Source organism: Hirsutella rhossiliensis, assembly GCF_020360975.1.
Source record: "Hirsutella rhossiliensis strain HR02 chromosome Unknown scaffold00001, whole genome shotgun sequence".
NCBI classification, from domain to species: domain Eukaryota; kingdom Fungi; phylum Ascomycota; class Sordariomycetes; order Hypocreales; family Ophiocordycipitaceae; genus Hirsutella; species Hirsutella rhossiliensis.
In genome coordinates, this window is record NW_025408667.1 from 9,713,447 (window position 1) to 9,736,002 (window position 22,556).

Below are 22,556 nucleotides of genomic sequence, written 5' to 3' on the forward strand. Positions count from 1 at the left end.
GGAGAGGAGGGCCGCCGCCGCCGCCGCCGCCGCCGAGCTGGACTGGAAAGCTCGGATTGTGGTTTCAGTCCCCCACCCCCCGGTCATGCCTCTACTGCCGAGCAAAAATTGTCTTTCCGCTTCTGGGGTGTGAGCTCAGCTGCTGCCTGTCACTCACTAATACCTGGGCCGTGGCCTATTACATGCCGTGCTTAGGCCCGGGGTTGCCATGTCGCTTCCCGCCGCTTCCAGGCCGTTATAGCTTCTCCTCACCCGCCCTTACCGTTAGCCTTTGTCCCCCTCTCTTCTCCTTTTCCTCCTTTTCCGTGTTCTTCTTGGACCCCAGCTGCAGCTCTCGCCGTCAATCGCTGCCTGCTGTTTAGCATTGAGCCTTTCGTTGTCGTCTTTTTGTCGTTGCCTACGCGGGCTGATTCAGTGTAAGACCAGCCAGTCCTCCGCCCCTTAATTTGCCCAAGTAATTGGCAGCCAGCTTTTGCTTCCATGGATTTGCAAGGCGTTCATCAACGCTAACGGGAGAGCTTATAGCTGCTCATAATTCTCTTTGGCGACTCTCCGAGCAAAACTTGCACACTCGCTACGATGCCCTCGCTCCGATCCATCGTCCTGGCCACGGCGGCCGCCTTTGTCGCCGTCGCGCAGGCTGACTTGACCATCGACCCTTCTACGGTGCCGCTTTCAACAAGACGTGAGCTCTCCTTGCACGACGGGCGAATCAGGGAAGCTGACCGTGTGCAGAATCATGGTGTGACAACGAAAAGGATACCTGCCCTTTGATCTGCCAACAAGTAGGGCCCAGGACGACTCTGGTGAACGATTGCGACCCTGTACGTCGTCTACTCTCCCCCTGATACCAAGCGGCCGTTCTGACTGGCCACGTATAGGAACAACTCACCTTCGGCTGCCTGTGCGGCAACAACAAGCGGCCCAACGTGTCCGAGTACACGCTGACGCTGCCCTACTTTATCTGCCAGGAATACGGCAACCAGTGCGTCAAGGCGTGCACCGACAACCAGTGCGCGTCCGACTGCCGCGAGAAGAACCCGTGCGGCGCGTCGGCGCCCAAAAAGTACAACACGACGACGGGCTCGGGCGGCGTCAACCCCACGGCCAGCCAGACGGGCGACGCAAACACCATCTACACGGACGGGCCCGGCGGCAGCTCGTCGCGCGAGAAGCAGGGCGGCGGCATGACACTCGAGGTGGGGCGGACGTACGGCATGGCCATGGTGCTGACGGGCCTGTTTGCCGGCTTCGCGCTGCTGTGATGTGTGTCTTGGGTGCGGGTGAGTTGGCCGAGGCCGGGTGTTTTGTACGCGTGTGTTGGGCGTTGTGGGAACCAAAGTCGTTCATTTTGCATGGTTGGGTCTGAGCACTTGCTTGCTGATGCTGACGAGAAGGGGGCCGACGCTGTGGCCTCGTACATATCTAATGGTAATAGTGAGGAGAAAAAGAAAACAGACTGGACAGTGGCGGTCATGGTTAGGCTGGGGCGTGTTGGATGAGATTACCTAATGGATGGCATGAGCCGTCCCGCACAATCTAGCGGCCAACCAAGGCAATGTCTTGTTCTGACAAAGGGCCCCACGGCAGAATGGTTGAACGTGTGGTGAGCCGTGAATAGGCGTATCGGTAAATATGCATGTAGTTGGATGCGCCATCGGTGCAACGGCGAGGCTGTCTGGGCGCTGGAGTCGCTGCCCCTCCGCCCACGCCTACGTCACTGTCACGGGCGGTGCCAACGGTTGCCAGAAGGATTACAGCGGACAGTTGTATTCCAAGCAATGAAGTAGATACCTCCACTCTCCTCTGTAGACGGTATCTCTCCGCACAAGACACCCGCCGCGATACTCAATGGGTAAACCTGGCCAGGTACCTCTGACGTCGACACCGCTGACTCGCCCAGGCACTTGTTCTGCTCAGCAGTGCCCAATCTGCCGTACTCTTGTGCCTCGGCTCAAGCTACCTACGTACTTACCTACCTAGTCTAGGTACAGGCTCCCATTCCCTGCACCGCCCAAAAAAATTTCCGCGCCGGCTCAACGAGTTGCATGAGGCTCCTCAACGAATCCATCCAATCATCGCACACGCCCGCCTCGTGTATCACCAACCTACATACCTACCTATCTGAGTAGGTAGTCCACGGAGACAGGCCAGTTCTGCGGCAGTGCTTCCCGACACGGCACTGCGTCTAGGTACGATCACCGAGCGGGCAAGCAAGCACGGGAGTCCCCCAACCCTCCCTCCTCCGCGAATATCTGGCCCCCCGCGCCACCCCCATCTCCGGCTTCTTCTAATCCGCCGTGTCTCGCAGCAACGCGCTGCCGCAGCTTCGACCATTGATAGGCACCTTGCGACCCCTTGCATCATGGCGCCCAGCAGCAGTATGTCCCCTCCGCGAGTCCCCGAACAACGGTTGACGCCAGCTGCAGAGACGGCCGCCGCAGAGTGCATCTCTGACGAGGCCCTCTTGCATCTCAAGTCATACAAGTACTCGAGCATCGACAAGTCTCCCATATCAAAATACGTCCTTGGCCCCTGGGTATGCCATCGCCTCCGTCCCTGCCCTCGACCGACCGCCAAGACGCCAAGACGCGCTGACCGCCAGCCCTATAGTGGAATGCCTTTGTCCAAGTCTTGCCGCTGTGGCTCGCCCCAAACATGGTCACCTTGCTGGGCTTCTTCTTCATCCTGGCCAATGTCGGGCTGCTAGTCCTCTTCATGCCCGATCTGATAGGGCCCGTGAGTCTTCCTCGGCTTCCCGTGTGCGCGGCTCGAGGGTGCGCTGACTCGAGCGAGATGCTCTACGCTTCAGGGGCCAGCTTGGCTATACTTTAGCTTCTCCTTTGGCTTGTTCATGTACCAGACCATGGACAACGTCGACGGCAAGCAAGCCCGCAGGACAGGCACCTCGAGCGGCCTCGGCGAGCTCTTCGACCACGGCATCGACTCCCTCAACTGCACCCTGGCCAGCCTCCTCGAGACGGCCGCCATGGGCCTCGGCACCTCGCGCGCCGGCGTCTTCACCGCCCTGTGCCCCTGCCTTCCCATGTTCTTCTCGACCTGGGAGACGTACCACACGCACACCCTGTACCTGGGCGTCTTCAACGGGCCCACCGAGGGCCTGCTGATTGCCTGCAGCATCATGGCCGTGTCCGGCGCCTACGGCCCCGGCATCTGGACGCAGCCCATTGCCGATTTTCTCGGCCGCAGCTTCCCCGGCATCGCGCACGCGCTCGGCGAGACGACTTTTAGAGACATCTGGATCGGCCTCATCATCTTCTCGCTACTCGTCGGCCACGTCCCCTTTTGCGTCTACCACGTCGTCAACGCCCGGCGCAGCAAGAACCTGCCCATCGCGCCCGTCTTCCTCGAATGGACGCCCATGGCCGTCTTCACCCTGTCCATTGGCGCGTGGGTCTACTCGCCCTACAGCACCCTGATGCGTGACAACCACCTGGTCCTCTTCTGCCTCACCCTGTCCTTTGTCTTTGGCCGCATGACGACCAAGATGATCCTCGCCCACCTGACGCGCCAGCCCTTCCCCTACTGGACAGTCATGCTGTTTCCCCTTGTCGGCGGCGCCCTCATCGGCAACCTGCCGCGCTTCGGGTTCCCTGCCGTCAGCGCCGCGACGGAGCTGACCTACTTGCGCGCCTACTTTGCATTTGCCCTGATAGTTTACTTCCGCTGGGCTTACCTGGTGGTGACGAGCATCTGCAATTTCCTCGGCATCAACGCCCTCACGATCCCCCGGGAGAAGCAACTGGCCAACAAGCGGGTCCGGGCGGCCGAAAAGACGCATTGAATGATGTCGAGTGGGGGGGTGGTTTGTGGATTGTTTATCGAGGGGATACACTGGCGACGACATGTTCAACATTGATACCATTTCATGACGACTCAGGCGGAAAAGGCACGCCTGCACGCTCAACCCTGTAGGTTCGCGCACGCCCTGGAGGGGGCGAAACGTGTGTGTGGCGGGCTGGTGTGAATTCAATCCAGAAAATTACGAAAGGCGCGGGCGGGCCGGAGCGGCATGGAGAGCATCGGAGCCTGGGCGTTGAGAGGTCTCCTGGTGTTGCATTCTAGTGCCCGGAGTGGGCGTTGACAGCGGTTCTGACGCGTTCGACATCCGGGGCGTCACTTGACAGCCGCAGCGCGGGTTTGTTTGGTCTAGACAGGCACGGAGAGCAGCGGTGGAATAGAGACGGCTCGCTTTCTCTCGATTCCTTGACCTTTGTGCGTTTTTGGACCTATCTTGGACGATGGCATCGCTCACAGGCTCGTCAATGTGTCCCATGCGCCCATTTTCGCCGACGCTGCATGCCATTCCGGCTCAAAGAGCATCACGAAGTTCGCCTATAAATGCAACAATGGACCACCCTTGATCCTTTTGCCCAGACTCCAAATTCCGAAGCAGGCCCTTGTCGCCAAGCCCGGGGGGGAATCACCGCATACGAAAAAGAAAAACGCCTGTAGTCCTCAGCTTCCTGCACGACGACGGCTCCCCATCAGTTACGGCCGGGAATCGAGCGAATGGTGTCGAGCTGCAGCCGGTCGCGGATGCCGCGCGTAACGTCGTGGTCCAACTCGGCGTCCCAGATGCGCTGCTTCTTGCCGGCGATGATCTTCCTGACCAGCTCGCACAGCTCCCTGTTCTGGACGCCGAGGTACGTCCACGCCCACCCGGTCGAGATGTCCATGCCGTCGACGAGATCCGCAATGGCGTCGCAGAGACTCTCCTTTGCCTTCTTCCTGTCCAGCTCCGAGACACCATTTTCACCCTCGTCGTCGTCGTCGCCGCCGGCGGTGCGGTTAGCCTCGTCGTCGCAAACCGCGTGGCCCATGCGCCAGGGCAGCGACCTGACGAGCGCGGGCAGGCGCGGCCACGGCAGGAAGCGGATCTCGTCGCGGTCGAGCCCCTCGAGGTCCGGGCTGTGGCCGAAGTCGCTGATGCAGTCGGCGAGGTTGACCAAGGAGCAGATCCGGCGGTCGAGGTATATGGCGACGCGGACGTCGGGCACGATGGCGACGGGGCTGGGCGACGTGTTCCACCCCGTGGTCGCGAGGTGCGGGAAGTTGTTGCTGCTGCGCCAGCCGCCGTCAAAGTCGGTCGAGTCGGGGGCGTCGATGGGCGTGAAGAGGCCCGTCGAGCAGAGGAGGCCGGGGGCCGCGGCGTAGGAATCATCCGGCACGATGATCTCAAACACCTAGCCGAACAGTCAGTCAGTCAGCTATCAAGGCCTCTCTCTCCGGAAGATCCCACCGCCAGTGAAGAGAAGAGGGAACACGGGAAAACGTACGGGGCCATCACCAGCGTCGTAGTCGAGGAAGAGAGCGTTGTAGTAGGCAAAGGCAGCCTCTCCGCCCACGCACACGTCCAGCTTGTGGTATCGCAGGATGCCCACGGCGGCCAGCAGGGGCGTCCAGTCGAATCGAGACATGGTGTGGGCGACGAAAGAAGAAAGAAAAAGGCAAGAGGCCTGAATGTGCAGGCGCGTGGTTGTCTGCTATCGAGGGTGAGTGAGAAAGGTACGATGCAGCTGAGCGAGCGAGTGAAGGGATGAGATGAAGAAGGTCGAAGATTGAAGTACCAAGAGGGAAGAAAGAAGAGAGGAAGAGAGGTGCCTGCGTTTGAAAAATCCGACGGCTCAGGGTCCTGCACGTTGTTCAGGTAACGGGGCGCGAAACACGACGTGCGATGACGGCGGCCGCGCAAGCACCAGCGGCCCGGGACGTGAATCACTCACCACGCCGGGCCCGTAGTTGCGCCAACGAGCCAGCTGGCCCTTCTGCGAACGCACTCGCTCCACGGGTACAACGGCTGTATGTTCTGCGTCGCCGTCGCGCCTGTGCCGGCAGGGCAACGTCCCAGGGGGCACTTGGAGGGCGGCGGGCAACAAAGCGGCGAGGTGAATGGTGAGTGCCGAGATGGCATCAGAGGACTGGACGGGCTGCCTTTAGGACGGATCGCTCGGCCATGCCCTGGGAGGAGCAAACACCCGGCTTCGTTGCCGCTGACACTCTTACCCCCTCTCTCTTCTTTGTCGATTTGTCGTTCGTCTTTGCTTCCCGGTCCCGCGTTGTGGACAGCCGAACACGCACGTCTGCACGGCCATGGCGGGCTTGCGATGGTCCGGTTCGGAGCGAGTTCAGCACGGCGTCACGTCCTTGAGACTTGCTGCAGATGTAACATGAACCGAAAACAAGCATCATGTTCCTTCTCTATAGGCAAGAGACGTGCGTGGCGACATGACTGGGCCATCTTTCTCGTCGTTTTCATCACGAAAAGTCATGTCGGGGCATGCGTGGACGCTCTTCAAATATGTACAGTGCAAAGACATCAAACCATCCCTTTCCCCAAGCCAGACTCGCCTCGGCGCGCTCCTTGCCTGGCTGACCACATCCGACCATGTCTTGGCGCTCGTCCGCTCATGCTCTCGCGGCCGGCCCTTTGTCGTTTGGCGAGGTGGTGCCAGAGGCTGACCGGCCAACGGCCGACGGAAGACCAGGCGGTTGCGATCTCCTGTTCTTGGCCCAGGTGTAGATGAGACCGCTGATGAAGCCGAGGATAATGGCAGACACGCTGCCAAAGGTGATGGGGTCGGCAAAGAAGACGAGACCGGCAATGGCCATGGGAAGCTTGTTGAGAGCTCCGGACATGGCGTAGGTCGTCGAAGACGTGGCGCGGATGCACCAGGCGGTGCAGTAGGAAATGAAGATGGCGGCGAGCCCAGAGTACACCATGCCGACGAGCAAGCTGTGTCGCGACTCGGGGGGGAAGTTGTTGTGCAGGTTGGTGCTGGACCAGTCCTCGATGAGAAGCGACGACAGGATCAGAACGGGGACAGTCAGCAGGTTGTTGTAGAACATGACTGGTCAAGCGTCAGCGAGCTGTCCCGGCGTCACACGTATCCCAGGGACTCACCATCCCAGTTCTTCAGATTGGTAATCTTGATGGCCTTACGCATGCTCAAGACGTACAGCGCCGAGCACAAGACGTTGAGGCCCATCCAGGCATAGCCGGCGCTGAGAGTGGCGGCGGCGGCCGACGAGGCGTTTTGCAGGGCACCGGGAACGGCAACCGTGACGTGGTGAAAGTCAGCCCAGGCGGCGAGGACGGAGCTGGAGACCATGAGACCAAAGGACACGAGGGTCAAGGGGCTGACGCTACCGCCAAACCACAGGACTTCCCCGTAGGCAATGACGATGATGGTCAGGTTCTTGAAGATGGTGTAGACGGGGACGGAGAGAAACTGCAGCGCCTTGTTGCCGGTGAAGATCATGCCGACGAGGAGAAGGGAGATGGGGAACCCTGGGACCGGGGTTAGCGCGGGCAAGAGAATGGGATCCGGGCTTACTTGCATCGTTGGGCCCTTCCCGAGTCAAAGGGGTCCAGGTCCTTGATCATGCCGAGGTGCTTGCAGACGATAATGGTCGAGGTTCCGACAATGGACTGTTGAGTTGCGCGTTAGGAGCACGCAGGACAGACAGGGGTTTGCTTGGCACGAAATACCTGAATGGCCAGATAGAGCAGGTGCAGGTTCCATTGGCGGCCCGAGACGACGTACTTGTTGACGAGGGTCATGCTGATGGAAGACAAGCAGTAGGCGAGGACCGAGGCGCCGCCGCTGCCCTCGATGGACGAGAAGAATTGCGAGGCCGGCGCGGCGACAGGGCGGCCGGCGCGCGGGGAGCCGTTGCTGGGGAAGGCATGCTGCTCGTGGACGCGAGAGTGGCCGTCGGGCATGCGAAGGACGAAGTCATCGCTCTTCTTGTCCGTCATTGTGGATCTGGCGGGCCGAGGCGCTGTTGTGCAACTCCAGTCTCCGCTTTCTTGATCGCTCTGCGGCGAGGTCGAGCTTTGTTGGAGCCGGTTGATCAGGCACAGGATACAGTCTCGAGGCGCGTCGGTCGGTCGGTCGAGGGGAAGCAACGACGCGCGCACCAAGGAAGAGGCGGCGATGAGTCGATGTCGCGATGCCAAAGACGGGAGACGAATCGAAGGACACCGCGCTTGGGGGGGGGAGGAAGCGCGCGACAGAGTTCGACAGGAGACGCGAAGGGACCACGAGCGAGGTGGAGAAGAAGGGAAGGATTTGATGGCCGGTGCGAGGCGCACGTGGTTGTTCAGGCTCCGGCACAGCACTGTTTGTAAATTGAATTTTGGTGCGGCTGACTAACCAATGACAGAATGCTTGTTATGCACCGTGTCCGCACAGTGCGCGTTGGACCGGGCATTTGTCGCGGGGTGGCAAGTTGCCCGCCCGAGCCTGTTAGCAGGGCGCCGGAGTCGTGGCGACGGTACATCCGGCACGGTACGGATGATCGAGTATTATCTAAGCCGTCACAGATAAACCAACTTCAACGCTTTTGGCACTTGACAGACCATCACCAGCTTCAACATGTTTTGACAATAGGCTCGACAATCGCTGTCCAAACAAGACGCGACGCGGCTTGCAGGCTCCGCTCATCCTCGTGTTGATGGCAACTAATCCTCGGCTCTCCACATGCCTCGCTCGACGCCCTGCTTTTGCTCCACATCCGGCCTCTCAATGCGAGAGCGCCTTTGGGGGCCATGGTTCTTACTGAGGAGAGTGGGCATAAGAGGCCACAGTCATGCCTAGTGGGCCTAATAGTCATGCACAAGGGAGCCTGCCTGAATAACATGACTCCCCTAGCCTAAGGACAATATAGGCCTAACTTAGGTATAGGAATATCTTAATGCCCTCTTTTGGCTAGCTATATATAGTTACTATACCTATATAAGCCTCTCTTATCCTAATAGATAGACTAAGATATATATTACTAAATTCACCTTTCTATGTCCCTATTTCTTCCACTGTGCTCTCAAGCCCCTGCTTGAGAGTTCTCTAGCCACGGCGTTACCCTTGCCCTTTTTAATAGCGCAGCCTGGCCAACAGGCGCGGTAAGCACCGACGAATCATCTCTGGCTCTGATATGCACATAATAGCCCCTCTCTCCTCTCAAAACTTGCGTTGTTTTGCACCTCAGCTAGTCCGTACCGTCACTCTCTTGCCTCAGCAACAAGTAGCGTCCGAAATGAACCCCCTCTATTAAAGGACCCATCACGCCCTTCTACTGCTTGCTCTCTATCCTACCATGGATCCCTTCAGCGTTACCGTCGGGGTGGCCGGTCTCCTCGCAATGGCAACCGCCGTCATCAAGTTCCTAGACACGGCTATATCGACGATCCAAGCGCACCGAGGACCATGGCTTGGGCATTGGCCGAGGTTACCGACGTGAGATCGACCATTGCAAGGCTACAGAGCTTGATCCAGCACATTGAGTCCGTCCCAAACGCTACCAGAAGCCGGGTCGGGGTCCAGCACACAGCCGTGGCCGTGGCTGAGTTGATCGACTCGTTCGATCACCTTGCCAGCCTTCTCAAGCACGTCAGCCTCAGCAACCCGGCCGCGCTCAAGACCTGGGACCAGATTCACTGGGCTCGGAAGCAGGACGATGTCGCCAAGGCCGTCCTGAGAATCCAGACGCACAAGAGATCCATTACTCTGATGCTGAATATTCTTCAGTGGCAAGTCCTTTCAATAATGCCCATCGGCTCGGCATTGGGGCTAATAGCCGTCGGTTTTGTAGCGAATCCGACATAGTCGCCGTTGAGTCGCGAGCGACTCTCAAAAACAAAATAAACACGGTAATCGAGGGCAGCACAGCGGTTCAGCAGCGGTTGGAACAGGTGGGGCGTCTGTTCATTGCTTGCCTCTGCGATTCTTCGAGTCTGTCAAGGGTCCCACCAAACAACACTTCGATTATTGATGTGTTGTCTCGGGCAGAAGTCCAAGAAAGCCCGGCTGTCCCATCTACGACTGTGAAATTGCAAGGCAGGCTGTCTCTGCCACCAACCCCTTCATCCGCAATGGCGGAAACACCTTCCCTGGTCGCGGGCGGGACAAAAACCGCCGATACTGGCCCTCTTCCTCCTCCAGAGGTCTCGGAGTCAAACCCCGGAATCAGCGGTCTGCCATCATTTCGTCTCGAGTTCGAAGAAACCCTGCAAGCGAGCCACGTTTACCGTAGAGTTCGAACCCCCCCCGACACGTTCTCGATTTTGTCATCAGATAGTCGTTCGGTGGCGCGCACAGTTATGACAACCTACAGTCTGGCAGACGATGCGTCCATCTTGTCGACCTACCCGATCCTTGATTGGAGTCAGCTTAGTTGTCCAGAATTCTATTCCACACACCTCCGAGAGCAGAAACTGGACAAGAGCATTCTAAGTGTTTTCACTACTCGGAGGCTCGAATCATCGGATTCACATGCTTCTCATCCACCGCCACTTTCTTGGGGAAGATTCCAGTCGCTCCCAATTTGTAGTCAGAGTGTCATGGGCCAGTGGCATCGGTCGACGAGACGCATCTGGCAGGCGACGCAATTTCGTTTTGAATTTCAGTTTGAAGTTCCGACCACCTTCATATGTTCCCCATCCAACCGTCACGATCTGCTCCACCTCCCCGGCCTAATCTACCTAGACGGATCCCCCCTCACTCGTGCCCTGCCTGGGACCGAGCATGTCGCGCCTGAGAACGCGCATTTCGGGTCTGGGCTCGAGCGTCTGGGGTCAGCCATGCCCGAGACGACTGAGAATTCACGAGCTTCATGGGTCCTGCTTCTATGGTTTATCCAGTTTATGGAGGAGGAGTCGCGATTATGGCAGAACAACGTGACTGGGAGTCACTTGGCGGTGTACCAAAGTAATACGCTCAGGGTTGCCCTTCAGAGGAGGATTATGAGCTGGGACGCCATGCCCGCGGGATTCAAGAAACCGTACGCCAACACACGGATGGTCTACCTGGTGGAGCTTCTGGCCATGCTGGGCGTGTACTGGCTCGAGTTCGACTGGCCCAACGACCGCTGCCTAGCGAGGGGTATTGGTTTTCTCGTGAAGGGCCAGTCCATTCCAAACCTAGGCATCGCTTTCGACTTCAAGAACATTGGCCAGTGCAACTTTACAGAGAACCGTATTATTCCTGTTGACCAGGTTAAGGAGCTTTGCTTCGGCTACGTTCCAACACTTTACCGCAATTCCAACGAACTGCGAGTTTCTCGTCGACCACAGTTGTCCCAGGATAGAACGCTGGACACCTTACGACTGTCGAGCCGAAAAGAGATCGCCAATACCTTGGCGAAGATCGGCTGTAATGCAGTCACGACGAGTTATATCCTCCAGGGTAATCAGAAGGACTATCACTTGTTTCCTAGTATGGCCCCGCAGTTCTTCATGCGCCATACGAAGTACTGGAATGCTTCCACGGCTAACAGATTGTCCAGTTACTTTCGAGATTATAGGAATGGTTGGTCAAACGCTGCACATCAAAAATTCGTGCTTTCGACGTCTCCCTAATCCCACTATTCATGCCTGGGTAGGTTCTAGCCTCTCCTTTTCATCGTTGTTTGCGTCTTTCCAGTCCGCGATATGGGACAACATTATACCAAAACAGCCGGAAAGCCTTGTCTTTAGAAGGATCAACAGGCATATCGACAAAATGCGAGCGAAGATGGATAACCTCCCACCGATTGCTAACAGCGAGGTTGAATATCCGCTCTTGATTCTTCTCCACGAAGCCCTCGAAGATCTCGATGAGATTCTTACAGCCAAGGCCACATGCACCCAGGCGCGGGACGTCTTGTGCATCCACCTTCAAGAGGTTCTCCGATGTATGAATGAAAGTTCCAGCAACGACTTGGACCCAATCCGGAGCATTGACGAGCCCCGCTTTGAGGACATCTACACTGCCTCGGCAGAAGACAAGTATGCCACGTTCATGAGTGTCTATTTCAAGGTTGTTCGTCGCAAAGTGGTCGCAGAGGCGGCTGCTCGCTCTCAAAGTCGTCGGTTTGCGAGCCCTCCCTTGAGCACCGAGGGTACCAGGCCAGCCAATCCCGCGGGGGAGGGCAAGGAGAAGCCAAGCAGCAGCGGTGTGACCGAGGCAGATGGGAAGACCGAATCTGTCGGCAACGCCCTGGAAGAGAGCCAGCCTAGTCAGGGGGGTTAGCACATGACACGCTCCTTAGGCCAGCCCGAGGGATCGAAGCCCGACGAGCTCGGGGACCTGGAAGTAACGTACGAGGAAATCTGGTGCACACTCGTATTCCGCATGACGTGCTGGCTCAGGCTGCACGACTTTGACAGACATGACATCCAGATCTGCAAGAGCGAGCTGATGGGGAGAAGATTACCGGTATATATCATGTAACTTATACATCAAGGTCTGTGATCGGTCATGCTACGTACAATCTCTGCCACGCCATGGACGCCCTTGTTGACGAAGCTCCCGATAACCGGACTGGCTGTTCTCGCATTGGAGCAATGCTCTCATGCCTTGAGGGGCGGTTTCAGTCCAACGTCTGCAAACGAGGTTTCGATACAGGATGGTTAACATGGCGGACGCAATGTGCCAAGCCAGCCCGAGCGGTCTCGTCAGCCTTCCACGCGAGGTGCGTGGCGCAATACGGACCATTGTCGACAATTACCTGATGCTAGGCAAGGTTCTCCGACAGCAGCATGTCGAGGACCAGCTGGGAAAAGAAACGGGGGACTTGTCGCCATGGTGAAACTTGAGTTTGCAGGGATGGGCCATGAGCAAAGGGCGAACCGCTCAGCGGAATTCTGCTCAAGACGGGTCTATATGGTGCGGCGCAGCGGCAGTGTACAAGACGAAGAGCCGAGTTGGACAGACCGTTTGAACTGTAAGCTCGACTGACAGCCGTGTGCTTACACGGAGGCCAGCTGACTCGGGCTCGTACCTGCACGTGGCTCGCCCGTGACGTAGGTGTGCAACTTGTGTCTAAATACAGGTAGTGAAGAAATATTATATATATAACGACAGCCCCAAGGGAACAGGGAGGGACCTAGTTACTCCGCAAAGACGCCCGCGGCCATCAAGAGTCATCCACCCCCGGAGGCAGCCAGCCGGGCGGTCGCCCGCCAGGCACGCACTGCATGTGGCCATGTACAGCTCGAGTCTGCTGACAGCACGTGTGACGAAGCGCCTGTACGGAGGGCACGATGAGGGCATGTATTCATGTAAGAGAGCACGCGCGCGACTCCCTCGTCGCACAATCCAGGCGGCGCAGAGGGTCCCGTCATGGCCCCCGCTCGGTGTTGGATGAAGTCGGATTCCCCGTTTCGTCGCCAAGCCCTGATGGTCGGTGCCTATAATTAGGGCCCAATTATCTATACACCTCCTTTTATTAACTGTACACCAAAAAGTGGATCAACTGTGGCTGGGTCAGGCGCAGTGCCGATGCCGCTAATTTTGGTGCGCCCATTCCCGGCCGGCCAGCTGGCCAGTTCGTGATGCTTGCGTAACAACATCCTGTAACCGTAACTATCAGCAATACCATCAAAACTGAAGCTATTCGCACCGCGTTTTCTGCCCTTACGAGCCCGAATCATGGAGTCGCTTACGAAGACACTATTCCCGACCTTCCAGGCCGCGATGGAAGCCGCCGATACCGTTGCTGAGGCTGAGGGCTACGCCCTACACATTCGAACATCGAAGCGGGATAACGCTGGCCAACGCAAGTCTGCACTTGTTCGTTGTATCAAGGCCGGCCCTACGAAAATCGGAAGGATAAAGCTGCTCATATCTCTCGTCGTCGCCTCAATACAGCAACCCAGAAAACAGACTGTGAATTTCGCCTCTCGTTGAAGGAAAAACGCGGTTACTGGACTATCTCTTATCTTCACGATGTTCACAATCATCGCCTTGTTGATGACCCGATGGTCTTTCCGAAGTACCGGGCGCTTGTTATCCAGAAGTATCGCGACGACATTATCCGGAAGTTTAATAACAATACCCGGCCGACCGATATTGCTGGCGAGCTTCGTGACCTGGTTCACGACGATCCTCGTTTAGCCGGTATCACGGCTCAAGACGTGAGTAACGCCTTGGCTAGGCACCGTCAGGAAGAACTAGCTGGCCGTACGCCTCTTCAGTTTCTCTACGACCGGCTAGATAAGTCCGACTTCTTTCATCGAGATAGTCGTGATCCCCAGGGCCGGCTAACTGGGCTATTTCTCGCGCCTCGTGCTACCTTCCATCGATGGCGTCAGCATCACGATGTCCTCGTCCTCGACTGTACCTACAAGACGAACCGATTCAATATGCCGTTATTGAATATCTGCGCGGCCACTCGAGATAACAAAACGTTCTCTATTGCCTCTATCTTCTTGAACGGCGAGACCGAGTCCCATTACTATTGGGCTATCTCGTTGCTGCTAGTCCTTTGCGAGAAGGAGTCGATCCCATTTCCAAGGGTCACTGTCACGGACCGAGATACTGCGTTGCTTAAGGCGTTAGATAGCTTTCGCGAGCTTCAAAACAGTACTAACCTTCTCTGCACGTGGCATATTAACCAGAATGTCGTTGCGAAATGCAAGCAATTTTTCCTAAGGCATCAAAAATCGGCAATCGAGTCGTACGGGCCCCGGCATTCCAAGCGTTTCTACAAGAGTGGAACGAGATCGTCAAGTCACAAGATGTGAATAGCTTCAACGAACGTTTACGCCAATTTGAGACACCAGGCCGCCACCCGCTTGCAGCTATACAATACTGTTGCAATACGTGGCTAACGCCTTGGAAGGAGAAGTTTGTATCTTGTTTCGTTAATCAATATCGCCACTTCGGGCGTACAACGACCTCGATCGTCGAGGACTTCACTCTCATATGAAGAAGTTCCTTTGGTCCTGTACGGGCGATTTGACGACCGTTTTCCAACGATTCGAACGCTTCTGGGGCCATCAGGCTGCTCAGATCACAGCGATAGAGAATCGAAACCTCCACAAGATATCAACGTTCTCCCTACAGGCGCCGTATATGCCGATCCGCGAGCGAGTATCGTCATATGCGTTAAAGCTACTAATAGATGAGCATCGCAAGATCCTCTAGACCCCGAAGTCAACGGGCCAAACCGCCGCCAGGTCAATGTCCTTGTAATTGGGCTACTAGTCGAGGGCTACCGTGCTGCCATCGAATCTTCGAGTCTATCAACACCAATACCTCCCTTACACTCGACGACTTCGACCCATTTTGGTATATTCCGATCGATACAAGCGCTCAGGGCACAAGCCCTACTCGGGCACCATACGAGCCACAAGTTATCAGGGCTAAGGGCCGCCCCAAGGGCTCACTCAACCTCGAAGAGTCACGGCGGTCAAGATCAACGCGGCGGGATCCGTCACATCACGAGATCGCTGAACGGCATGAGCGGGCTGAGGCTATACGACTGCCTCCTCCTCAACGGCACCAGCGGCGATGACGGGTACGGTAACGGCCGCGATGACTTCAACGGAACGAGGGCTGCGGCACATCGAGGAAAACGGCGATACGTACGAGGCAGGCACACGGATGCAACGGGCGTATCAACAAGCCGGGCGTCAAACGCCAGTCTCTGATGATGACGATCAGCCGGTACGGCGGGAGACCCAAGACTGCATCTTCGTCGCCGGCCTCACGGACGATGCCGCCCTTGAGGATGTATGGGATCAATTGGAATCACAGTTAGATGAAGCGGATCAGGCACGTAGTGCACTCGAAGAAGGAGGCCTGTTGTAAACACCAAAGAATAGTCTCATCAGCATAGAAAGCGCAGTACGAATAGCTTCAATTTTGGGTGCCTTATCGTTGAAGGAGAACTGTTACTACCTGGCTCTACTTATCGTAGAGAATGTGTGCATACAAATTGGCGGTATCGGCCCTCTTCGGCCGTCAGCCACAGTTAATCCACTTTTTGGGTGTACAGTTAATGAAAGTGGGTGGATAGATAACTTGGGCCTATAATTAGCCCCCCCTCGCTCGGCCGGGATGCGCAAGGCCAATCAGTCATCCGGGGGCGGGCCTTTTGGGGCTTTGCCGCAGTTTGCGAGCCGAGCGAAACAATCCACGGAACGGGGGGTGCCAACATGTTTTGTTTCAACGGGCCATGAGTCCATGACGGTACGGTACTGTAGTAGATGTAGATGACTAGATGTAAGATGTATGATGTATGATGTATGATGTACAGTATGCAACGTTGTTTGTGCGCGAGGATGCTCGGTCCTGGCCCCGCCCCCCGGCAGCCCGAATAGGCAACCGTCGCGGCCCGCCGTCCGTCCGGTTCCGGGGCGGCGGCGCACGTTAGCGCCGGCAAGCTGCGCCGGCAAGCTGCGCCGGCAAGCTGCTGCGTGCTGCGTGCGTGTTCTAGAAGGCGCCAATAATTCGAGCATGGGCCGTACGGGTGTACGCCGTGGGGGGGACAGAGAACAGAGACAAGCGAGGCACGCACGTCAAGCAGCCGCAGAGGACACGGTCAGAAATAACCGCCCTAGATAGAGGATTGGAGCTAACAGAGCATCATGGCATGGTTCATCAGCGCCATGTGCGAAGCATATGTGTGTAGTATTAGGGCCTGCCCCTGTAACTCATAAGCTGTGCGCCGGTCAGATCCCGCCCAGCACCATCTCATCTCACTCACCCCCTCATCGCATCACTGCCACATGGCTCCCCTCCCATGTTCCCATCCCCCGGTTCGTGCCTCTTTCCCACGGAGCTGAAGAGCCTTACCGGCGCGCTGAGAGTTCTCGAGCAAGACGGCGCCCAGCGGGAGCCGGAGTGTTGAGACAGAGAGGGGGCCTGAGTCGAATCGCCATCTCCAGGGCCTCATCCGGCACAGCAGCGCCACGTGCTCCCGCGGGAAAGGGTCCCCGGAATCATCGTTGCCTTGAGGCAAGCAGCGAGAACACAGGCCACCCGTGTCCGTGAGTCATATGCCATTTGTTTGTCTGCAAGCCGCCGCCGCCGCAGCAGAGGAGGAGAGACGGATCCCTCGGGCGGATAACGGCATGGGCACGCCACCCCTGCCTCCGGTCGTGGACGATTCCTCTGCCCGGTTCTGCTCCCTTTACTTGTTGTCTCTTGGGCATTCATCTGGTCTTCTCATTTGTCGCATTCGGCCTCTCCTCCATTGGAAGCTGCCGCCATCCGTAAACCCATGGCTTATTCGTCCGCAGGGGAGACCAAGGCGTTCAACAGGGGGATCAGCCAGGAAAGCGTTCCGATCGGGCTTCCTCGAATAAGGGTCCAGCCGAGTCTGATACACACGTATATGGCTTTTGGACGAACCAGACAGCCCCCCTCGCCCCCCTTCCCGGGTCCCTCGATGCTTATTCCTGGCTCTCGGCCTTGCTCTTCTCCCGAGGTGCCTTGCCCTAGCGTGAGAGGCAGGGGGGGAGTAAACATCCCATCATCGCATCATCGTCGTGTTCCAGGCATGGGCCGAGAAAGTTCGCTCCCTCTCGACCGCTAGCTGCCTTCGTTTATTAGCGTTCTGCCACCCGCCCCCAACTGTTCAATGGGCCATGACGAGACCGGGGCGCCGTCATGGCTCCCGATTGTGCCTGTTTGGTGTCACCTGGCATTCCCGTGCGTGCGGCTGATGCAAGGGCAAGACCCCTTCTCTCCAGCCTGCCAAACGACACACCCCCCTCCCCCCCCTTGACATCCTCACCAGGCTGAAAAAGCAAGGCTCAGCTGGGGTGCGAATAGCTCGCAAGTCGGCTCGACTCCCACCCACATGTCGAATCGGCTCTCGTCGTTTCCCCAGTACCCCATCCTGTCAATTAAACAAGAGGAATACATGGTAGCCGTCTGTTTTCTCGCCTAGGAGACATGGGAAACAAAACAGGCCTCGGTATATAGACAGGGCTTATAGCCTTGGCCCCGTGTACCAACTCTACCGCTACCCCCCGTTGCCGTCAACCCCAGCCTGGCCTCGTCATTGGGGGGCATGGAGAGACCACCCGACAATGGGGACGAAAACGTTGGCGTTGGACGACAAGGAGGAGCAGGAGAGAGACGGGGCAGTGTGCGGTCCTTGCAATAGGACTCGAACTCTCTGACCAAGTGATTTGCTCGCTCCCGGTTTCGCCAACGACAATGGGTAATACGAGCGGCGTTCGAGTCAGAAGGCTCGCGGCGCAGGCCAGGCTGCCTCGCCTGGGGGCGATGCTTCAGGCACCGCAGTAATGGCTCCTCCTCGTCTTAGGAGCGTCCGGAGCAGTATGCCCCCAGCCTGACGCTCCTGGGCGCCGTCACGGCTTGCTATTTAAACATGTTTCGAGGCCGCTCCGAGGCCGGTTGGTCTTCTGGTTCTCGTCTATAGTTGAAGTAAAGGAGAACATAGAGTTATCGACATCCAATCTTAACCTGCAACCTGACCCTCGAGGCCACCATGAATGCCAACGGGCTCAAAGCTGCCTTGGTCCAGGGGCCCCTCCTCGACCAGGCCGTCTTGCCCCTCGAATTGCGGCTTGCCGTTGCACTCCTCGCTCTCTTGTCCGTCCCCTTTGTCTTGCGGGCCCTTGCCCTGCTCACCAGGATGCTCGCCCCTCTGCCATGCTGGAGATTCGGCAAGGCCCGGCCGGAGCCCCTGCCCCATGTCTCGTCCGTCATCCCCGTCATAGGCCACGCTCTCGAGCTGCGACGGCGCGGGGCCCGATACCTCCATCAGCTCATCGTCAACACACCGGCCGAGATATTCACCATTGACGTCTTGTTCAAGAAAGTCTTGGTTGTCAACCCTTCTCTCGACCGGGTCCTGGCCAAGCACGTCCACGAGACCAGCTTGGCTCGGGTCATCTCCATCATCGGCCAAAAGTCCCTCGAGCTGAGTGACAAGGCCGTTGGCACAATTGCCGAGTACGACCCGCGCCCGGCGCACTCGCAGCTGTTTGCGGCTTCCCAAGGCTCGGCAGCCCTCGCCGAGACGTCCGGCTGCTACATCCGCGAGCATGTCCTGAGACAGCCGCGCGAGCAGCAGGTTTTGGTCGGAAAATGGATGTTTGACCTGGTGGTCGGGGCCTCGGCCCATACACTCTGGGGACCGCAGAATCCGTGGAACGAGGACCACGAGTTTATGAGGCAGTTTGTGTAAGTGGCCCTCTTGGCCGTCGCGGTCGGGAGCGCCAAGCTAACTTTGCGGCCTGAAGGATCCTGAGCGACAACTTCGAATCGCTCTCGCTGCCCATGGCCCGGCTCGCTTCCCGGCGGGCGTACCGAGCGCGGCAATTCCTGATTGAGAGGCTCATGACCTTTCACCGCGAGCACCCGCAGGGCGTCGAGACGAGCGTGGCGCATCGCATCAATGCCATTGCCATGAGCGACCAAGACTGGCAAAGCAACGTCGACTACTATCGGTGCGAGCTGCTCGAGGCGCTGGGTCTCTTGCCCACGGCGAGCACCTTGTCGGTCTGGCTGGTGCGCCATCTGCTTGCCGACCCCGAGCTTCGCCGCAAAGTCACTGAAGAAGTGCGGCGGGTCGAGCCGGCAAAGGACGACGATGAGAGCCACGGCAACACGACTTCAAGCTCTTCCTGCTCGCCATCGGGCCGCCTGGACTTGAGCGACATACGGACAAGGTGCCCTCATCTGGTGGCGGCGTGGCACGAGACGCTCCGGCTTCACGTCACGGCCGTCCCCCGCGTGGTCACGGGCGACTTTGAGCTCCCGGTGCCCTCGCGAGCGACGCCCGTGGCGGTGAAGGAGAAGGACGTCATCCTACTGCCCATGCTCGCCTTCAACCTGGATCCGCAGACATGGGGCCCCGACGCCGGGACCTTTTCGGCGGAGCGGTTCCTCGACGGCAGCGGACGGCTGAGCACGCAGCGGACTCGCAAGGTGCGCGGCTTCGGGGTGGCGGGAAACCTGTGCCCCGGCCGCAACTTTGGCTTCGAGACGGCCATGGCGGCCGTGGCGACGCTGCTGCACGACTTTGACGTGGAGAGCGGCGTGTGCCCTGCGCCGAGGCCCATGGCGGGCATGAACGTTGGCTTCGAGCGTCTGGCCGACGACGTGCCGGTCAGACTGACGCGGGTGGGCCCCATGTGACGAGCTGGCGATCGATTCGCTGGGTGAATACGGGAGGCAGCCCGACGCCTCGCGGCCCCCCCGTCTGTATTCTTACTGTACCATCACGATGATGCGAGGCGAGAGGCTCGGTCTTTTGTCGTTGTTTTGGGGCTTTGAGGGGTTTTTCTTGGCCCCCTTGGTGTTTGATACCCTGCTTTTTCTGCCATGTTGACGGATTCTGCGGATAGACTTGGTGTTTGGCTTGGATCAACGATGGCATGTACTGTAGAGGATAGAGATGCGATGGACGATAAGTAACTAGAGCAGATGACGGCGTAGGCGATAGAGATGACGATAGAACTCGGCTTCCTCTTTTGGGGTTAAGCTTGTTGAGTTTGTTGATAAGCCTGCGAGGTGATTGGCGGAGAACCCGATGATCCACATGCACAACTCCGATGCCCTTGCTCCACCCTTGGAGCGAATCGCCGGGCCGATCCGATCCGAGCTAGCGATGCTGTAATGCTGACAGTCGCGATGCACCTCGTTTCGTCTGATGTGGAAAAAGAAAGCAAATGCGCGTCTGGAGCTGCCCCTCACCTCCAACATCCCCCGCCTCTACGTAAGTTACTCGGTCTCCATCAACACCACAAACAATACCGCGACCCGAGGCATCGAGAACCATGGCCGTCCCGCCCAAGTTTGCGGGCCACAAGCTCGAGTTCGCGCCGCCCTCGCCTTCGACCTCGTCGGTGCCGCGCGCAACGCACACGCTCGAGTTCTTCGCCGACTACTGCTGCCCTTACTCGGCCAAGATGTTTGGCACGCTCATGAAGACGGTGGCGCCCGCCGTGCGCGCAAACCCGGCCTGGGCGCCCGCGCTCACCGTTGTCTTCCGCCAGCAGGTGCAGCCGTGGCATCCGTCGTCGACGCTCATGCACGAGGCCGCCCTCGCCGTCCTGCGTCTCGCCCCCGCCGCCTTCTGGGACTTCAGTGCCGCCCTCTTCGACGGCCAGGCCGGCTTCTTCGACGTCAACGTCGTCAACGAGTCCCGCAACCAGACGTACCGCCGCCTCGCGCGCCTGGCTGCCCGCACGGCCGGCGTCGATGAGGGCGACGTCTACGCCCTGCTTGAGGTGCCCAGCAAGCCGGGAAAGGACGGCGCGCTCAACACGGGCAACGCCGTCACAAACGACCTCAAGCTTCTGACCAAGATGAACCGCCTGGTCGGTGTTCACGTCACGCCCACGGTCGTCTTTGACGGCGTCGTGCACGACATAAGCTCTGGCTGGACGGGGGACCAGTGGAATGAGTGGTTGGCCAACAACGTTGTCTGAATAATGACAAACAGTTGCATGTGCTTGACTTGGGTGTTTGTTGAAGCTACCGATTAAACTAAGACAATGCATTGCATTCTCAGGTATGGGGGTGGTCTAGGGTAGCCCATCTCCTTGCCCACTCTTATCTTATCCGTCTCGACGACAACCCTTGCATGCCTCGTCAATCTCACCCTCTGCTTCACTCCCCTGAGCTACGAGTAGCAACCAGCCGCGACAATGCCATGCCTCGCCCGGGCGTGCATCAAGACGCTGTCGCTCGCGAGATGCGCCCCGGCAGCGCCCTTGAGACCGCCCGTCTCCCCGCTCCCCCGCCTGCGGCTCCTGCTGCTTCCACGAGACGTCTGGCGGCGATGCTACGCCCAGCCTGCGACAAACGGCAATAGCCGGGCTCGCGGCGGCGACGATGCCAAGAAGCAGGCCGAGACGGCCGTCAAGAACGAAAAGCACTACCGTAAGCCCGCCCGCCCTCCTTCGTGTCATGCGTCCGTCTCTCACCGCACACACGCACGCAGAGATAGCCGAGCGAGTCATCATATACCACGCCGGCACGGGGCGCATCACGTTTCTCGCCATGCTCAAGCTCACAAGCATCTTCATTGGCGCCTTCTTCTGCTTCATCGCTGTCCCGACCTACATCAAGGCTGACAAACCCACGGCGGGGACCGTCGGAAGTTCGTGGACCGCCTTTCCATCTCCAGTACCATGTCCCGCTGGTCATCGTTGCTGACCCGTCGTCGACAGTCGCTCTCTGCGGCATTATGCCCCTCGCCTTCGTCGCCTCCACCGCCGCTCCCTTTGTCACCCACATCCACATCCACCTTCCGCCCTCGGCGCGAGTGTCACGCACCGCCCTCGAGCGCTTCGTCCGCGCCATGCCGCCCTCGACGCCCCTCACCCTCACCACCATGAGCGCCATCGGAAAGCCCCGGTACAGCAGCTTGAACGCCGGCGACCTGCTCCCGGCTGGCGCCCGGCGGCGCCGCTTTGGCCTCGTCAACTACGTGCGCGACACGACACGCGAAAATGCTGCGAGGAAGTGGTACAACCTGCGCGCCGTGGGGAAGTTCTACGTGCAGGAGAAGACGAGGAAGAAGGGCGGCGGCGCCAAGAGGTATCAGGTCAAGAAGAGCTCGATGGTTGATGCGTGGATTTGGGACGTTGTCAAGGAAAAAATTGCCTCAAGGGCAGCGGCGGCAACGGGTTCTTCCTGAATCCAGCCGGGGTTCGGAAGAAGGGGAGAAAGAGACAACTGCCGTCTGACGATCCGAGCTGGAGAGCCCCACGGCCTACCAAGGGCGAACAGCAACCACGTCACCCAGAGAAACGGTAGCGACATCCAAAGACATCGGTATGA

At 58.4% G+C, this 22,556-nt stretch overlaps 9 protein-coding genes across 9 annotated transcripts; 7 read left to right on the forward strand and 2 right to left on the reverse strand.

The window, feature by feature from the left end:
* Positions 1-579: 579 nt before the first annotated feature.
* HRG_01242 (putative cdp-alcohol phosphatidyltransferase protein) lies at positions 580-1,265 on the forward strand (the record flags this gene model as incomplete). The annotated part of the gene is made up of 3 exons (XM_044859713.1): positions 580-685; positions 736-824; positions 882-1,265. 3 exons carry the CDS (start codon positions 580-582, stop codon positions 1,263-1,265), a joined length of 579 nt encoding a protein of 192 aa, XP_044726113.1.
* A 1,100-nt stretch (positions 1,266-2,365) lies between these two features.
* On the forward strand, positions 2,366-3,805 carry HRG_01243 (CDP-alcohol phosphatidyltransferase domain-containing protein; the record flags this gene model as incomplete). Its single annotated transcript, XM_044859714.1, has 3 exons — positions 2,366-2,539; positions 2,614-2,739; positions 2,813-3,805. The coding sequence occupies 3 exons, from the start codon at positions 2,366-2,368 to the stop codon at positions 3,803-3,805; spliced, it is 1,293 nt and encodes a 430-aa protein (XP_044726114.1).
* A 703-nt stretch (positions 3,806-4,508) lies between these two features.
* HRG_01244 (uncharacterized protein) lies at positions 4,509-5,441 on the reverse strand (the record flags this gene model as incomplete). Its single annotated transcript, XM_044859715.1, has 2 exons — positions 4,509-5,207; positions 5,301-5,441. 2 exons carry the CDS (start codon positions 5,439-5,441, stop codon positions 4,509-4,511), a joined length of 840 nt encoding a protein of 279 aa, XP_044726115.1.
* A 988-nt stretch (positions 5,442-6,429) lies between these two features.
* HRG_01245 (UAA transporter family domain-containing protein) lies at positions 6,430-7,783 on the reverse strand (the record flags this gene model as incomplete). Its single annotated transcript, XM_044859716.1, has 4 exons — positions 6,430-6,872; positions 6,926-7,312; positions 7,363-7,453; positions 7,514-7,783. The coding sequence occupies 4 exons, from the start codon at positions 7,781-7,783 to the stop codon at positions 6,430-6,432; spliced, it is 1,191 nt and encodes a 396-aa protein (XP_044726116.1).
* Positions 7,784-9,230: 1,447 nt separating this feature from the next.
* On the forward strand, positions 9,231-9,851 carry HRG_01246 (uncharacterized protein; the record flags this gene model as incomplete). Its single annotated transcript, XM_044859717.1, has 3 exons — positions 9,231-9,553; positions 9,616-9,673; positions 9,813-9,851. The coding sequence occupies 3 exons, from the start codon at positions 9,231-9,233 to the stop codon at positions 9,849-9,851; spliced, it is 420 nt and encodes a 139-aa protein (XP_044726117.1).
* Positions 9,852-10,603: 752 nt separating this feature from the next.
* Positions 10,604-12,233, forward strand: HRG_01247 (modin; the record flags this gene model as incomplete). Its single annotated transcript, XM_044859718.1, has 4 exons — positions 10,604-11,237; positions 11,308-11,330; positions 11,445-11,868; positions 12,097-12,233. 4 exons carry the CDS (start codon positions 10,604-10,606, stop codon positions 12,231-12,233), a joined length of 1,218 nt encoding a protein of 405 aa, XP_044726118.1.
* A 6,016-nt stretch (positions 12,234-18,249) lies between these two features.
* HRG_01248 (cytochrome p450 domain-containing protein) lies at positions 18,250-19,904 on the forward strand (the record flags this gene model as incomplete). Its single annotated transcript, XM_044859719.1, has 3 exons — positions 18,250-18,427; positions 18,482-18,947; positions 19,007-19,904. The coding sequence occupies 3 exons, from the start codon at positions 18,250-18,252 to the stop codon at positions 19,902-19,904; spliced, it is 1,542 nt and encodes a 513-aa protein (XP_044726119.1).
* Positions 19,905-20,545: 641 nt separating this feature from the next.
* On the forward strand, positions 20,546-21,199 carry HRG_01249 (thioredoxin domain-containing protein; the record flags this gene model as incomplete). The annotated part of the gene is made up of 1 exon (XM_044859720.1): positions 20,546-21,199. One exon carries the CDS (start codon positions 20,546-20,548, stop codon positions 21,197-21,199), a length of 654 nt encoding a protein of 217 aa, XP_044726120.1.
* A 219-nt stretch (positions 21,200-21,418) lies between these two features.
* Positions 21,419-22,413, forward strand: HRG_01250 (4-coumarate-CoA ligase 2; the record flags this gene model as incomplete). The annotated part of the gene is made up of 3 exons (XM_044859721.1): positions 21,419-21,653; positions 21,715-21,873; positions 21,944-22,413. 3 exons carry the CDS (start codon positions 21,419-21,421, stop codon positions 22,411-22,413), a joined length of 864 nt encoding a protein of 287 aa, XP_044726121.1.
* Positions 22,414-22,556: the final 143 nt, after the last annotated feature.